Source organism: Solea solea, chromosome 3 (genome assembly GCF_958295425.1).
Source record: "Solea solea chromosome 3, fSolSol10.1, whole genome shotgun sequence".
NCBI lineage: Eukaryota > Metazoa > Chordata > Actinopteri > Pleuronectiformes > Soleidae > Solea > Solea solea.
This window is the reverse complement of record NC_081136.1, coordinates 2327024-2345505: the sequence shown is the minus strand read 5'-3', so window position 1 is coordinate 2345505 and position 18482 is coordinate 2327024. Positions and strand designations below refer to the sequence as shown.

Here is an 18482-nt window from a genome sequence, read left to right as displayed (position 1 = left end):
TGGACAGACAAGTACGAGCAAACAGTGGAGATTGATTAGCTGGAGCTGAAAGACGCATAGCTGCGGTAATGCACGGATGACAGAGTGGAATAAAAAGTAGAATGATGTGTGTGCATGTCGAGGTTATTGTCGAGTTCATGCAGACGATTGGAAGCGCGCGCCTGTCCGGTCACGTTACACCTGTGGTCGTATGTAATAAATATGTAAAAGTTCTCGCCGCGACATTCAAACCTGCAGCAGCGTTACATTCTTTAATAATTATGAAATCCACTATACATTTAAATAAAAAAAATTAAAATAATAAGTTAAGTTTCCCCCAAAAGTATTAGTATTTTATTTTTACTTTTTTAAGAAATATATATTTTAAATATCTAATAAAAGTTTCCTCTTTCTTTATCTCACTGTTAGACTTTTCCAACAGGAAACTGAAGTTTGTAAAGCACTCACTCTCCCACACCAAACCCCATAGAGAAAACCAGTGATTTTAACATCACAGCACACAGGAGTCGTTGATCCACTGCTGCCTCCATCACTAAGTTCAAATACCTTATTTTGTTGATCCGCCATTAGAAATCCTTCGTTCACATATACCTCAGTGACACAAAGTGACCACACGAGGCAGCAGCAGACCAGCAGCTCCTGTGTCACCGCGAGCTAAAATCACTGATTTTCTCTATGAGGTTTGGTGTGGGAGTGTTTTGGTTAGTGGCTAAAAATAAACACAAAGAGGTAATAAAAACATGCAACAGAGATATTATAATATTTTTGGATAATAGTTGAATCAGTGAAGGGGTAATTTATTCTGCAAATAAATAAGTCAATACATACAACAAAGTGGAAACATTTTGTAGCACAACAAACGATTAAAAATAAATATAAGGGTTATGAAAAATAAAATGTATGGACTTCACAATAAAAGTACATTATTAAAGATGATAAAGATACAAGAGAGTATGGATCTACTTAAAGAATGAGAATAAAATATTAGGAAAAAAAATGTGCTCCAAATATTGTATTACATTATTTTGGAGATAGGTGGCGCCAGTGAGAGAATGCAGGCAAAACTGTTCTTTCATTTCTTGTCTCCTTCTTTTCTTGGGACAGAAGCCAGCTTTATTTTCATATTTTCATCCTAGTGTTGATCAATCAAAAGCCACATGACGACGATGACAGCCCTTTGTTTGGGTTTTACCCCATACCCCTTACCCCTTACCCCTTACCCCTTACCCCTTACCCCTTACCTCAACCTCAACCTTAACCATCAAAGTGGCTAAACATAAGTAACCTGAAACCAGGTCTTAACCCTGAAAAACCACGTTAAACTTGTGGGTCCCAGACAAAATGTCCCCACAAAGAAGGGTTGTAACTCGGACCTCACAAAGACATAAATACAAGCGCACACACACTTGTCTGCGTTAGATGTTAAGCTTCTCCTTATTCTCTCCTTTTTCAACCTCAGTCCTCATATTGCGCTTATTTTGCTCTGGGGCCCATAAAGCCCTGAATATGTGTGTATGTGTGTGTGAGAGAGAGTTCACGTAATGTAGGTGTTGTGGGGACCAGTGACTTAAGTGAGGACATGTTGGAATGTGGGGACATTGTTCACTTTCTTTCACCGCAGTTCTTTTGAAGGGTTTCCCCCGCAGGTGTAGAAATACCTCGTGTGTCTTTAAACGTGAAAACGAAGTCACATGACCTGCTGCAGGCGCGTCTGTCCGCGTGTGTACGTCTCTTTGACACCACGTCAAAAACATCACTCGTCCTCCGCTCTCAGGTCTCAGGAGCGCTGTCCCTCGGGCTCTGGGCTTCGCGGTATCGTACTTCACTGTTCACTGTGGGCGTGGACGCGAGGGTCCCGTCTCCGCCCGTCTTCGCCCGGCTCAGATTATAAAGGAGAAACAATGGCGGGTGAAGAATCTGGCACAGGCTCGCTCCGATTGGGCGGCACCTGGGGGAAAAGGTGTGCGTCTGGAACAATAGCGGGATAATATATCGCAATAAAAAGTGTCACATGATACAGAGACGAGAGCAGAGGAAGACTTTTGTTCGTCTCTGTTCCCATTTTTATTCGTTCCTTAGATTCAAGTCTCACCATTTAATTTGAATTGAAACTAATTTTACTTCCATTATCTGCTAATTTTGCCATTATTTCCTCCCGAGGTTGTAGCTCTCTCGCTCTCACTCTCACTTGTCCTCCTTCTGTCACTGTGATTAGAGGAGTTGAGGAGATCAGAGGGAACAAAGCACCGCTGACCTCTCACCCCCTTCACTCTCTCCCTCTCTCCCTCTCTCTCTCTCTCTCCTGTTACGCTTGTAAACGACACTAGAGTTTGTTCTTTATGAATATTTACCTGTGCACGTTACACTTCAGTAAAGAGGTTTATTCTATTCCACACAAAGTTATTGTGTCGCGTACAAAAACTACTTCTCTCACAATCCTGGGAAGTTTTACTATTCAACGTTTTCTCGTCAATGTGGAATTAGATTTGTGTCAATATTTTCACTTTTTAAGAAGCAAATAAAATATCAATTTAACCATTCAAATATATTGTATTTTATTGTTTGAAAATACTCTTGTTCTTTACGCTCCGTTAGTTGTTAGCGGGATAATACATATAGTCGTACACTGATCCAGAAAGTTCTTTTTCGTCAGGTTGGTGTCATCAGCATAGAGCAGATCAATATTTCTAAATGCAGAAGTTGTTCCCAGGCTTTTATTAAATCACCACGAGCCACAGGTGACGCCTCGACCTCGACCTTGACTTGGACATAAAAAGTCCCCCCCTCCCTTCACCTCCGTCCACTCCCCTCCTGTCTTCTTCGTCTCCATCAGACTCCAGTGGACTCCCTTTTGTCCCTCCCGTCTGTCCCTCTCGCTCCTCCCCCGACGGCTCCTTTTGTCCGATAATCACGCTGAGATGCCGGCCGCGACCTTTGCGTTTAACCCCCAAGACGGACAGACAGTGTGTTGATATATTCACACGGGAGTCAAACACGCTAACGAATGGTCCCGCTCGCATGTGTACGTTTAATGAAACCACCGTTTAGATTTAAGAGCGTCATCGCCGTATGAAAGACTAATAAGACGCGCACGTATATCACGGCTCACCGCGTGATCCGTCACCTCCGGCCCAGAGGACTCCCCGTGTGAATGGATGGCATTTGGAGTCGTGAGGGTTTTAAGAACCCGGGATATGTGAGCTTATGTCACTCATACGTCGGCTTATAAAAAGCACAGTGTGGTGTTTTTTAGCAGTTATCCCAGGAATGCTAACCAGTCAACGAAAGGTTAATCTGCAATTCACTGCACAGGAGGAGAGAGAGGGACAAATGTGACAAATACATGCAGCTTATAGAAAAAGTCAGGTTTTTACTTTATTGAAAAACTATTTTAGCCTCTTAACAAAAGACTCAGGTGATAAAATCTTTGTCATTTTACGTCTACGATATCTTCCGAGCATGTTCACGTCTTTATCTCACTGTTAGACTGACTTTTCCAACAGGAAACGGAAGTTTGTAAAACACTCACTCTCTCACACCAAACCCCATAGAGAAAACCAGTGATTTTGACGTCACAGCACACAGGAGTCGTCGATCCACTGTTGCCTCCATCACAAAGTTCACATGTCTTATTTTGGTAATTCGGCTTTTAAAATCCTTCGTTCGCATATACCTGAGTGACACAAAGTGACCACACGAGGCAGCAGTAGACCAGCAGCTCCTGTGTCCCCATGAGCTAAAATCACTGATTTTCTCTATGGGGTTTGGTGTGGGAGAATGAGTGGTTTTGTTTTTTGGCTAAAATCAGAAAATAAACACTAAGGTGATAAAAACATCACAACACAAAACGCACAATATATATAATAATAAAACTTTATAATAAAATAAAGTTTTTTTACCACATGGAAAAAAGACCAGAAGAACCTGATGCTGCATGTCAGGTTTACAGTTACACTTTATCTGGGTCTGAAGCGTTAAATCCTCCTCACATTTTAAACGACCTGTCACTGATGCAGCTTTTTAGGAATCTTCATTTCCACGTGAGTCAGTCGTCGTTGGCTGGTTTTTTATAGCTGAATCCTCTTTTATTCTCTTTATTTCATAGTGATCCATTGTATAAATACAGCATCTGTGTCTCCTCCCTGCCTTTATTTTGTTTGTGTGAGTGTTGGGATGTTTGTGTAATTGAATACATTATCAAAGCATCAGCTGTAACATCAGTTCTTCCTCTGTTTTTCCTTCAGGGAACCGACTTTAATGAGCCGTGTGCAGGTGAGGACTGCAGCAGAGGATGCAAGTGCAACCCAGAGAAAGGCGGCAGGGTGAGTCGTCATGTCCTGTTTCTAAAGTCCTTTCCCCTGCCAAGAGCCAAATAAATCATAATCATCAATATCTAGACAAGTTCATGTTGTTGTTCAGGATTCTTTTGAGCCGAGTGAAACAGTTTGAGACACTTGAAGGTTTTCATCCCTGAAAACAAGGCTGTTTTAAACATTTTAGCCACAACAAAAGATTTATCTCATAAACTCCACGTCGGTTTAAGTCTACAATATCTACGTCACATGTTCACGTCTTTATCTCACCTTTAGACAGACTTTTCCAACAGGAAACTGAAGTTTGTAAAACCACTCACTCTCCCACACCAAACCCCATAGAGAAAATCAGTGATTTTAGCACGCGGGGACACAGGAGCTGCTGGTCTACTGCTGCCTCGTGTGGTCACTTTGTGTCACTGAGGTAAATCTGAACTAAGATTTTCAAATGCCGAATTGACAAAATAAGACATTTGAACTTAGTGATGGAGGCAGCAGTGGATCAACGACTCCTGTGTGCTGTGATGTTAAAATCACTGGTTTTCTCTATGGGGTTTGGTGTGGGAGAGTGAGTGCTTTACAAACTTCACTTTCCTGTTGGAAAAGTCTGTCTAACAGTGAGATAAAGACGTGAACATGTTCTTAAGATATCGTAGACTTAGATAACATATATATATACATATATATGTATATATATAGTTGATATTTTTTCAGAAAAGAATCTCAGTTAAAGAATTATCAGATGAATCAGTGTGATTATCTAGTGTAGTTTGTAAGTGAAGGGTGTTCGCTGTGTTATGTGGCAACAAAACAATCCCACAGAACTGCGGTGAGTTTGGTGAGCGCCGTGTCAGTGCACACACACACACACACACACAGGAGCCTCTGTCGGTTCATTTAATGAGCGGAATCTTCAGCTTTGGTTTGATTGTGACAGAACTGAGCCCGGAGGCTCAGCTTCACGCTCCTATCTGCGACTTCCATCTCACAGCTGCTCGCAAATATGATCAGAACCCGCTGTGAATCAAAGGGTTTGTGGAGGCCACGCCTCCACGCCGCTTTGCTGAAGAGTAGGAATGTTTTTAATCTTAAATGTTTCCACAGGTCATGTTAAAAATTTTAACGCCCTGAATGTGATTATTAAAAAAAATACTGTTCATTCCTGTAATTCTGAGGAAGTTTCCAATTTGGAAAATTTCCAAAATTCCCAAACTTTAGAGGGAAAAGATTCAAACTGACAACCCTGCTGGCTGTGAGGCACCGGTGAGAACCACCACTCCACCACGCCGCACCTTAATGACTTTAATTTGTTTGGTAACTTTGAAAACAGGGAAAGATGAGAAAATGAAACGAGAAAAGCTTTTTCAAAAAAACACCAACAGTTGTTTTTTTTAACATTTAAATTAAAATAAACTTTAAAAAAAAAAAAGAATAAGTTTAAATTTTGAATATGAGGCCAAACATTTGCTTTATTTTCTTTCTTTTAGTAAAGATTAATATTAAGTCCTGCACTGAATAAACGTGTGTGTGTGTGTGCTCACCTCACACTTTAACTGTAATCCTCTCACTTAAGCCCCGCCCCCTTCAGCCTGAATCTAAACAACAATTACTGTCTGACTCGCAAACCTACACTTACTGTAGGTAAATCATATAGAGACGAGGGTCACGTGACTCATGGCTCAGTTCTGCTGAGTCAGCGTTTGCTGTGAGCTGCAGGGACACAAACAAACAAACAAACAAACAAAGTGACCCCATTATTAAAACCAGACGTTTTCATCCAACAAGAAACAAGTGAAAACAATACGATAATAAAAGTTGAAACAACATAAATAAACATCTTCTTTTACAGTCACTGGGAAAACAGATGTTTTTAAAATGCGTTCATGTTCAGTCAATGAAATTGAGTCAGCAATAATCACAGGAAAACATCAATAATAAAAAAAATCAATAATCATAGAAATCAATTATAAAAACATCAATAATCACAGGAATCAATAATAAAAAAAAAATAATCATAGAAATCAATAATAAAAACATCAATAATCACAGGAATCAATAATAAAAACATCAATAATCACAGGAATCAATAATAAAAACATCAATAATAAAAACATCAATAATAAAAAAAATCAATAATCATAGAAATCAATAATAAAAACATCAATAATCACAGGAATCAATAATAAAAACATCAATAATCACAGGAATCAATAATCATAGGAATCAATAATAAAAACATCAATAATCATAGAAATCAATAATAAAAACATCAATAATAAAAACATCAATAATAAAAAAAATCAATAATCATAGAAATCAATAATAAAAACATCAATAATCACAGGAATCAATAATAAAAACATCAATAATCACAGGAATCAATAATCATAGGAATCAATAATAAAAACATCAATAATCATAGAAATCAATAATAAAAACATCAATAATCACAGGAATCAATAATAAAAAAATCAATAATAATAAAATCAATAATCATAGAAATCAATAATCAAAACTAAAACAAAGAAACTATTTCCATGACTTTTTTTCCAGGCAGATTTATAAGCGACAACGATTCAATGATCAGATATGATCTGATGTGATGCATGAAACCATTTATAACACCATCTGATATCAGACTATATGATACAAGAGGAGGAGGAGGAGAAGGGGGAGGAGGAGGAGGAGGAGGGGGAGGGGGAGGAGGAGGAGGAGGAGGAGGAGGAGGATGGCGTGCCACAACATGGCAGCATGACCTGAATAAAAGTCCTGCAGCCAAAACTGTGGCACGAACACAAACATCCCAGAAACAGCAGCAAAGAGAAGAAAGAGACGGCGACTTTCACATCTGTGTCTTTGTCAAAGGGGATGAAGAGACTTTAGTGTGACATTTAGAAGCTTCTGGAAGTTCTGTTTCTCATGGACACACACACACACACACACACAGAGATCTTCAATATCTGTGTCACATTAAATCCATGAGCTTCAATAACATCCTCTGCTACTGGCTAAAGCCCAGAGGTCAGAGGTCAGAGGTGTGTGTGTGTGTGTGCAGGAAGTCAGTGCTTTATTTAATTTAGTGCGACCTCCGTCTGTGTCAATCAGAAACAGAGACACACACGACTCAGCGGTTTTTTATTTCTGCGTCACATGTTAAAGTCAAAGAAATGAGTGATAACGTAAAAAAAATAACACATAGTTCTGTTTATTATTGTGAGTGAAAGTGTGTGTGCGTGTGTGCGTGTGTGTGTGTGTGCGTGTGTGTGTGTGAGAGAGAGAGACATGGAGGATGATCCCACAGATCAGAGTAATCTAGAGTACAGTGTTATCAGTAATAACATGTCATTCAAACTTTTTTAAACACACACACACACAGAGACACACACACACTCACAGACACACACACTTGGGCCCCTGGTTGGTATTTTATCAGGCCCTTCATCCGTTTGAGGCCTCTGGTCTAAGAATGGTGGTGGTCTTTGTTTAGGCTTCATCTTCAAACACACACACACACACACACACACACACCTGACAGTCATTCCCTCAGTCGACACAAAGTCTAGGAAAGGTCAGAGGTCACAACTGACACAAAGGCCAACGTAGACCAGAAGGTCAGGGGCTCCTGTGTGTGTGTGTGTGTGTGTGTGTGTCCTCTCCGTGAACCTTCTTATTCCTCCTCACTTTCATCAACACACACACACACACTCACACTATTATAAAAAAATCATATATGTAAATAATGCATGTTTATATATATTATTATTGAACGCTTCCACTGCTCTCTGCCGCCCTCACATGGCTGCTTTGGACATTTCTTTTCAAGCAAATATGATGTGAATCAATCAGATATATTTCCACTGCCCCCTTTAACGTCGTATTTAATAAAGGAATAAAAGAAGACGACGAAGAAGCGAATATAATAATAATAATAATAATATAAGTGGAAAAATGCCACAGGGACACTCTCTCTCACACACACACACACACACACACTTTATACAAAGGGACAAACACATACTGGAATGCACTAAAGTGGCTGTTAGTGATTTTATAGGCTCATGTGATTTAATGCAGTAATGACTGCACACTTTCCACTTCACACACACACACACACACACACACAGGTTTGCTGGTGCAGCTGTTTTTCTGAGTTATGAAACAAAGCCGTGTCACTAACCCTTAACCCAGGACCACCGTTCAAATCTTAGCCCTTAACTTAACTTAAGAGTTCCTCAGAAATGAGGTTCTGCCGCATTTAAGACCAGGTTTTGTTCTCCATGAGGACGACTGGTCCTGAGGTCAGTGATATAACTACACGTTGAACACGTTCACGTCTTTATCTCACTGTTAGACAGACTTCTCCAACAGGAAAGTGAAGTTTGTAAAGCACTCACTCTCCCACACCAAACCCCATAGAGAAAATCAGTGATTTTAACATCACAGCACACAGGAGTTGTTGATCCACTGCTGCCTCCATCACTAAGTTCAAATGTCTTATTTTGTCAATTCGGCATTTGAAAATCTTGGTTCAGATTTACCTCAGTGACACAAAGTGACCACACGAGGCAGCAGCAGACCAGCAGCTCCTGTGTCCCCATGAGCTAAAATCACTGGTTTTCACTATGAGGTTTGGTGTGGGAGAGTGAGTGCTTTACAAACTTCAGTTTCCTGTTGGAAAAGTCTGTCTCACAGTGAGAAACACCGTACATCAGTGGGAGTGTAGGACGTTGTCACGCGGCGTGGGTCAGTCAGCTGCAGGTTGGGTAGGCGAAGAGAGAGAGAGAGGAGGACGAGGAGGAAGAGGAGAGACGCGACTGTGTTGTCTGTCTCTGGAGTAGAGAGAGGAGATAAGTGGAGGATCAGTTCCTGCTGAGGCAGACGCTCACACACTGATACAACAAGAATGTACATGATGTTAACAAACACTGCAGGAATCTAACTCACCACACACACACACACACACACACACACACACAGACAGGTCAGCTAACGTTGCAGCCCGTTTTGTTTTTCCTCCGTCTTATAAACAAATAAAGGTGAAAGTGAGAGAAACTCTGAGCGATTGAATCAGAAAAACTCACGCTTGTTGCTTCTGTGAACAATTCTGTCCCACGTGTGACTGCGCTCGCGAAATTGTTTAAAGTTTAAATATGTAGCTCATTTCACGTCTACGTACGTGATGTCGACGATTTGGTGAAAGAAAATTGCGTCGCGTTCGACGTGGGTGTAGCGCAACCGTCCAATAAGTGGATGTTTTCTGAGAGGCTCCGCCCACATAGACACATGTTTATTGTCCGACTCCTTTATTCGATTTTACTTTGGTCAGTTCAGAACTCGTCAGCATTTAACAATGTTATATGTTGAATCGCGGTGTTCCTCAAGGCTCAATTTTAGGCCCCACACTTTTTAGACTCTGAGATGATTATGTTTCTTAAATTCAGGGCTCAGTCTTGGTTTTTATTTAATTTTTTTATTTGATTCTCTCTATGGGGTTTGGTGAGGGAGAGTGAGTGCTTTACAAACTTCAGTTTCCTGTTGGAAAAGTCTGTCTAACAGTGAAATAAAGACGTGAACATGTGACGTAGATGTTGTAGTCCCTGAGAGTGAGCCTCACACTGGTTTTCAGCAGGAGGGGTCGCACACAGTGCCACACAGCCACACTTTTAAAACCCCTGAACTACACCTTTAAACATTTAAAGGAGCCATACGCGCTAATTCCATCTGTTCTTTGCAGTGTAACATCCTTTTAAACTCAATTACACCGATGATTCACAGACAGATTTACTTTAAAATATACTGCAGCCAAATCAGAACAAGATTTATTTTTAAAAAAGACTAAATGTCTGTGTTGTGAAGTGAAGCTAATGGGTTTTTTATTGCAGGAGAAAAAGCACCTGCATAAAAAGAGACAAACAGGTTGTTTGTCACAAACAGACGAGTCGTGGGAATCTGCTGTGAGACTGAGCTGTGAACACGGCTGTTGTTTTTCAAATTTTATAGACTTTAAAAACAACGTTTTTTCCATTAATGTCACAAGAACATGTTGGCCGTAAAATATCCAATCTCACTTTTATTTATGATGTACAGGCTGTGCAGAAGAATAAAGAAAAGAAAAGATATCAAAGTTCACGCAACACAATAAATTAAAAAGTCATAAAACAGCCATTCAATAAAAAAATAATACAACTAAAATAATATTACATATCGCCACCTAGTGTCGTGGAGGGGCAGACGCCTTAAACCCGGTTCTCAGACTAAACAAAACCAAAAAGACCCGTCAGTGTCCACCAGAGCGCACACGGTGCGACAGCTAAAATCTTCCCCACACACACACACACACGCGTCACACTCAGAACAATACGAGCTGTGTGTGTGTGTGTGTGTGTGACTTTGTTTTTCACACTCATGGAGAATCTGTCCGTCCTCGGTCAGGAAGCGCTCAGCGCCGAGAGCTTAGTGCGGCAGAATAGACCGCATTGTGGCCTTTTGTGCTGGGGGGGATTTGAGCCTTTAAAGTGACCAGTCTGCTGGAAGGTGATGAGGATGAAGGTGATGAAGAGTCCGAGCTCAGACCGCTGTGAAAACACGCAGACGTGCCAGCGGGTGAGGAGTGTCCACCGTGAGACACTACATTCATGTTAATAGTCAGATTTTGTTCAAAAACTAAGGCAATTATTCACGTAAACACTTAGTCAGACTAAAATGGAGCCAGTCTTAGCTGGACTAACATACCTGGAGCATGCGATTCATAGTCCGATTACTCCTGCATGTAAACACTTAGTCAGACTAAAATGGAGCCAGTCTTAGCTGGACTAACATACCTGGAGCATGCGATTCATAGTCCGATTACTCCTGCATGTAAACATTTAGTCAGACTGAAATGGAGCTAGTCTTAGTCGGACTAACGTACATCGATCATGCGATTCATAGTCCGATTACTCCTGCATGTAAACACTTAGTCAGACTAAAATGGAGCCAGTCTTAGTCGGACTAACGTACATCGATCATGCGATTCATAGTCCGATTACTCCTGCATGTAAACACTTACTCAGACTAAAATGGAGCTAGTCTTAGTCGGACTAACGTACACATTCATGCGATTCATAGTCCGATTACTCCTGCATGTAAACACTTAGTCAGACTAAAATGGAGCTAGTCTTGGTCGGACTAACTTACCTGGATCATGCGATTCATAGTCATATTACTCCTGCATGTAAACATTTAGTCAGACTAAAATGGAGTTAGTCTTAGTCGGACTAACGTACCTGGATCATGTGATTCATAATCCGATTACTCCTGCATGTAAACACTTAGTCAGACTAAAATGGAGATACTCTTAGTCGGACTAACTTACCTGGATTATGTGATTCATAGTCCGATTACTCCTGCATGTAAACACTTAGTCAGACTAAAATGGAGATACTCTTAGTCGGACTAACTTACCTGGATCATTTGATTCATAGTCCGATTACTAACATTGAGACAAAATATTGATCATTTTTAAGCCTAAATTCTGAGGTGTATTTTCCACTGAAGGTCAAAGGCCAGTGTGTCATGTTAGGTCGCCCCCCTGTGGCCATTGTTCAGAACAGCCTCCTGATCCAAACTCGCTCCTTTTTGTCTTTACTGAGTTATTTTTGAACTCATATCCGAACCCTTCTTTCATCCCCGCTCCCTCTCCCTCTGTGATCCTCTGCACTTTTAATTCCATACCATTTTAGGAAATAAACAGATGCTACTGTGAAACTCACCTCACTTCCTCCTGCACAAACTCAAAAGATGCTCAGAGACACACGAGCATCAAAGAGATTCTCTGAAGATTAGCGTGTAATCGTCGCGTCTTTCCTCAATCTGCTCACCAGAGGGAAATGTTCCTTTTCCCATTTAAAGGGGGTAGTTTAAGCTGAAACTGAAAGTTTTGGAAACTGAAGTTTGTAAACCACTCACTCTCCCACACCAAACCTCATAGAGAAAATCAGTGATTTTAGCTGGCGGGGACACAGGAGCTGCTGGTCTACTGCTGCCTCGTGTGGTCACTTTGTGTCACTGAGGTATATGTGAACAAATGATTTCAAAAGCCGAATTAACAAAATAAGACATTAGAACTTAGTGATGGAGGCAGCAGTGGATCAACAACTCCTGTGTGCTGTGATGTTAAAATCACTGATTTTCTCTATGGGGTTTGGTGTGGGAGAGTGAGTGGTTTACAAAGAGAGAAAAAAAGACTTTATTTTCAACAGGAAAAAGATATCACAGACTTAAAACAGTGACATCAGACAGTCGAGTCTTTGAAAATGACCCAGTGAGCAGAAAAATGGACACAAGAGAGAGAGGGCTTTTGCAGAGGTGACCCCTCGACCCTGAGGAGAAGTGATGCATGAACACAGACACAAACATAATTCATCAGTGTCAGGAGGTGGAAGTGAAGAGAAGGGAAGGCGTGAGAGAAAGTGTCTCCCTGCGAGACGCCTGCATATTTCCCTCAGGTGAAAACCAGGTGTTAGTGTGAGCTGAGATCCAGACAGCTGCCTCCACCTGGTGCAACCCTGTCATTACGTCTGAAACCAGGCAGCAGCAGCAGCAGCAGCAGCAGCAGCAGCAGCAGCAGCAGCAGCAGCCTGAGGCCACGTGGGCTGGAAACCGCAGCAGCAGCAGCAGCAGCAGCAGCAGTGTCAGTGACATCACTGCACAGGATAAAAAATCCTCTCTTTGTCAAGTTTATCCAAATATATTTTCAGTGCAGACATGAGACTAAATATTTTCGCTATAAAACTTATTCTTGCATCTGTGATCAGGGAAAGCTGGAAGACTGATTTTATTGCAATTCAATTCAATCCCATAGTCTTTATCATGGACCTAATATTCCAATAAAAGTCAAATAAAAAGAGACAAAAGAAAAGAAAACATGTGTAAATTAAAATATAAAATGTAACTGTAATTTAGTTTTTCCCATATATATACATATATATACATATATATGTATATATATATACATGTATAAACAAAGTTGAAGGATTTCATTTTTAACATGTTATGCAAATAAAAATAAAATATAAAAGCAGTTATGGAATTAGATTTAAGAAGCAAATAAAATGTCAATTTATTTTATTATTAATTTGAAAATACTCTTCCCTAATTTGTCTCTTTGGACTGAATGTCAATAAAATAATAAATAAAAAAGATCTATACATACATACTGTATTAAAACTAACACAGACACAACACATGACTTATGCTGAGTTTTCACAGACACGTTTTTAACTCAGTGACTTTACTTTGACCCAAACAGAGACATCTGTCTTTTTGTCCTCTTCCTCCCTCCATCTGTCTGCTCTCCCTCTCATACTGTGTAAAAGACGAGCTAATGGCAGGTTGTCAGGTGTGTGTGAGTGTGTCTATTTGGTTTTAAACCTGTCTTTTGAGGACATTTTGACTTGTGAGGACATTGAGATCCTGGCTGGTCCTCACAGCTTGAGGGTTAAGACATAGTTTTAAATTGGTTATTGGGGTTTTGTGTTTTGCTACTGCCATCGTGTGGAACAATGTGGGTAGTGCAGAGTGTTGCCTGCCAGGAACATTTAAAGAGAAAACAGAAAACATACATATTCTTTTTGGCCTTTTAAAAAAATAAAATCAAAAATAATACATTCATTTACCAAATTAAAATTCTAAACGTGTTTTTATAATCATAATCAACAGATATTAAGTCTTTACTTTTTAATGTTACATAACCAAAACAGTCTCAACATTGTTTTTTTTCTCAATATTGAGACTTTTTTTATTATTATTGATTATTGGGTCAAACAAAAATCTCGAGTTATGTTTTTTTTAATTTATTCATTTTGTGTTTATTTAAAAAAGAAAATCTGATTTTTTCTTTGTGAGTGTGGTGATATTATATCGCAACTTTACCATCAGATGGATTTAATTAAAACTAAACATGCACTTAAGTGTTTTAACAAGGTTTTTTAAAGCAGAATTTTGTAGTTTTTCATAAATATTAACCAAACTCGATTAAATCTTTAAAAGTCATTCAGCAATAACATCTTGTGTTTTGTTTCTCAGGGTCGACCGGGGCCTCTTGGTGATGTTGGATCCAGTGGAGCGGAGGGCTCACGCGGGACCCTTGGGCCTCAAGGGCCCAAAGGAGAGAAGGGCCATTTTGGACTGAAGGGGCCATCCGGTGTTAAAGGAGACAAAGTGGGTGCAACAACCTGTCCCTTGTGTATATATATATATATATATATAGCTATATGTACACATATATATATGTATATGTATATAACATGTTTTCACCAGCAGTTGTCGCTGTTAAACCTGTATTTAAATCAGAAACATTGTTTCTATGCAGGGACCAATGGGTGTTCCTGGATTCCGAGGAACTGACGGCGTACCAGTGAGTAAACAATATATACACAAAATACACTCACACAAACACACAATGACACTTCACGACAATGTTGTTTTCAATTTCTAATTCAATGAAGTAACTTTAAAAAAAAAAATCTGCCTGTTTGTGCTTTTTCATTTATTTTATGACCTGTTTCTAAAGGTTTATTTCTATCAAGAGCAGTTAAAATAGCTGGAAAAGCCTCATATTTTTTAACATTATTGAATTCTTTTTGTTGCAAACTAATTGCTTTTTGATGTTCCTGTGCTGATTTTTAGTTAGTTATTTGAAAATTATGACAAACATTTCACTTTCATTTCATCTTTGATAAAGTGTGAGTTATTTTGCGAGAGTTTCCATATTGTGATGTTTTAAATAATAAGTTAGTCGTGATTAGTGTTTGTTCTTGAAATGTCTCTCTCTGTAGGGTCACCCGGGTCTGCCTGGTGGCCGAGGGCCATCTGGACTGGACGGTTGTAACGGGACCAGGGGAGAAGCCGGAGATCCTGGTTACGGCATTGGACCACCTGGATTCCCTGGAAATTCTGTGAGAACAAACTTTAATTCTTCTGTTATTATTATTTGAAGATTTTATAGATGGAGGAGGAAACTGATGTTGTTGTGTTGTTTATTTGCTTTTCTCACAGGGGCCAATTGGGCCAAAGGGCCAGAAAGGAGAACCCCGATACATTTCAGACGATGGAACCATAGTAAGGAACATTGACATCATGTTCATGTACTCAAGTATGCTGGTGTAAATCTGCGTAAATCATTTCTCTTTCGTGTAGGAAGCGGATAAAAAGACTTTAAACTCTTGCGTCACAATTTCCAAAACCTGCAAATGTGTTTCAAAATGTATAAATATTATAAATATAAAGTAAAATTGAAAGGCAAAAAACAGTTGTAACTCTTACTGTAACTTAAGACAACCACCAGGGGGCAGAACAGCTATCCATGCATGGAAAGGCTGATTTATAACTGCCAGAATAATATGTTAATCCTTTGTTTTTACAAATATTTATGTGATCTGCTCTGTTCTGGTTTTAATAAGTTTCAGAGGTTTTTTTTTGTTGACAAAAACAGACCGTTCATTTGTTTAGAATTTACAAAAGCTGTGGCACTAAATTTAGACAGTTGCACAACTGACAATTGCTCCTTGGGAAATTATAGTCCCTCAGCATAATAATAACATTAACACTAAACAGATATTTTCTGGGTCATCTTTTAAATCACTCATTGAAGTGGAACATGCATGAGTCAGCACCTGCTTTAATGGTGTTTGGCCACTAGGTGGTGCTTCAGGAATAATGTGGTAGAGGAGAAAAAAAATTACTATAATTTCAATTCTGTGTACAAATGGATGTAAATATTCTCCAAAACTCTGATCCACAAAACATTTGTTGTTATGTCTAAAAACCCATAATGTAAAAAAAAACATTTTAAGTTAATCTTAAAATCTTATTAAACCTAATGTATATGAAGTGATTTTTCTTTCTTTCTTTCTTTCTTTCTTTCTTTCTTTCTTTCTTTCTTTCTTTCAGGGTTATCCAGGTGTACCAGGACCTGACGGTCGACCTGTGAGTTTTTAACTTTTCTCTTCTCTTCTGTACACTGTAAAAATATTATACTTCAGTAATATGAAGTTCTTGTTGACACCTAAACCACATAAATAAACAGTTCACACACAAGACTAATTAAAATAGATAGCATATTATGAAGTATAACAAAATAGGGAAAACTGATATTGACTGAACTAAATGTTAGTAAACCACAAACTTTGTATGTTTCCAGGGTAACAGAGGTCCTGATGGTCCAACAGGTTTCCCTGGTCCAAGAGGACCTGATGGATACAACGTACGTTAACCTAACTTATCTTTGCCTCCTAATATATCACAAAACTACTTTTTAGTTGTTAGACCACAAGTGAGGAAAATGTTTTATTGTTTTATTCCGTGTAGATGTTGTGTATATTTTATAATGACATAACTATTTGTTTGTTTATTTGTTTATTATTATTATTAGTCTGACTTTGACCTCTTGTCCTCAGGGCCCACCTGGTCTTCCTGGTTCCTCAGGGCCTATGGTAAGTAATGTCCTGTGTTAGTAGACTTTTTTTCATACTTTTATTTGTTATATTCTCCTTTTAACCTTTGTTATTTTTAGGGGAGCAGTGGTGAAGGATATCGCGGAGAAAGAGGAGACAAGGTACGAACTGTTGTTAGCTGATGAAGAGCTGAACTTTGAAGGTTGTAGTAAGGGCAGGAAATACATGTAAACATGTTTATTATAATATGAACCAACCAGTTAGACACAAATGTTGAATTTACTTAATAGAGTTACTTTACTTTTACTGACAGGATCGTAACATAAGTCTGTTTCTGCTAAGCTACCTGGCTAACAGGACACAACTGTTCTCCAGTGACCTCGCTTACGTTGAAGGGAACAAAGACTTAATCAGGTGTAATGATTGAAAAACGCCAACAGGTTTCAACCTCACACGATCAATAAAAAAAAACTCATTATAACAAAGTATTGATATTATATTTGATATGTTCTCTTGTCCCATTTCCCATCATGTCTTCCTTCCTTCCCCCCTCCTGTTTGGCTAATGGTTTGTTTGTTGTGTGTATCTGGGACTTCAGGGCGACGTGGGTCTTCCTGGACCCAGTGGAACCCCCGGTGACGGATCGCTGAGAAGTGAACAAACGCTCACTATCTACAAAGGAGATAGGGTAAACGAAAAAAAGAGGAGAGGAGCTAGCTCACAGTCTGGCTACTCTAGCTGTTAGCTGTTAGCAGCTAACCGCGGCTTTGTTGCTTCATCTTGTGCTACAAAACACACTGTGAAGCATTGTTATTTGATTGTCTTACAACATGTTAGTAGTCAGACAATTGCTGTGTCATGATATTGTCATTATTGTGGGACATAATATCATATCACAAGTTAAGTGTAAGGTGCTAAGCTAACGTTTTTTTTCCATGATACAGTTTAAGCGCACTCTACTTGAATTTTCCTTTTTTTGTTGTTTTTCCATTGGGGATGGTACCTGGTACCTGATACCTGATACCTGGTACCTGGTACCTGGTACCTGATACCTGGTACCTGGTACCTGATACCTGGTGCTAGAGCAGGTACCAAAACTTGGTACTTTTTGACTGTAGTAGTACTATAATAGTACAGACTACTCTTCTTGCAAGGTGACATTTTTATTCTTTGCCAGAGGGTCATTTTTCAACATTTCCATTATTCTCTGTACTTAGATTGTACATGTAAAGGTGAGTATGTGTTCCTTCATAATTTAAAGTGAACTCATTGATGTCTCTGTTGTTCCTGCGCAGGGAGAACCTGGTCTGAAGGGGGTCAGAGGATTCGACGGAACCCCCGGAGCACCTGTAAGTGCTGTTTGAATTCAATTTCACTGAAATACCTTCCTTTTTTAGTCCTTTTTTAAATTGTTTCCCTTTTACTCTGAATCGGAGACATTGTTTATTTTTATCTTTATCTTTATTTTCAGGGACCTTTTGGTTACAGTGGTGAATATGGAGAAAAGGGCCTTCCAGGATACCCCGGTGCAAGAGTAAGAGCAAACTGACTGTAGCATGTGTAGTGTTCCAATCCTTTGTGTTTAAAAGTGACATTTGCTCCTCCTCTTCCTCTGTGGTGATTTTTGTGATTCCACCAAACAGGGTCTTCCAGGTTTTAACGGTCCACCTGGCGCCCAAGGAAGCAGGGTAGGCATCGTAATATGAACACAGATGTTTATTAGTACTGAAACATT

The 18482-nt window shown here is 39.4% G+C and overlaps 1 protein-coding gene across 3 annotated transcripts in view; it reads left to right on the top strand.

Moving 5' to 3' along the window:
* The window catches only part of col4a6 (collagen, type IV, alpha 6), a 71112-nt gene that overhangs the window by 36343 nt on the left and 16287 nt on the right, over nt 1-18482 (top strand). For all 3 annotated transcript variants that reach the window (XM_058623941.1, XM_058623942.1, XM_058623940.1), the window contains exons 4-16: nt 4245-4322; nt 14379-14513; nt 14665-14709; nt 15131-15250; nt 15351-15413; nt 16245-16280; nt 16495-16557; nt 16751-16786; nt 16867-16908; nt 17346-17435; nt 18043-18096; nt 18219-18281; nt 18391-18435. In XM_058623941.1, the coding sequence (XP_058479924.1) occupies nt 4245-4322; nt 14379-14513; nt 14665-14709; nt 15131-15250; nt 15351-15413; nt 16245-16280; nt 16495-16557; nt 16751-16786; nt 16867-16908; nt 17346-17435; nt 18043-18096; nt 18219-18281; nt 18391-18435 (870 nt within the window). The remainder of the gene's footprint in view (nt 1-4244; nt 4323-14378; nt 14514-14664; nt 14710-15130; nt 15251-15350; nt 15414-16244; nt 16281-16494; nt 16558-16750; nt 16787-16866; nt 16909-17345; nt 17436-18042; nt 18097-18218; nt 18282-18390; nt 18436-18482) is intronic.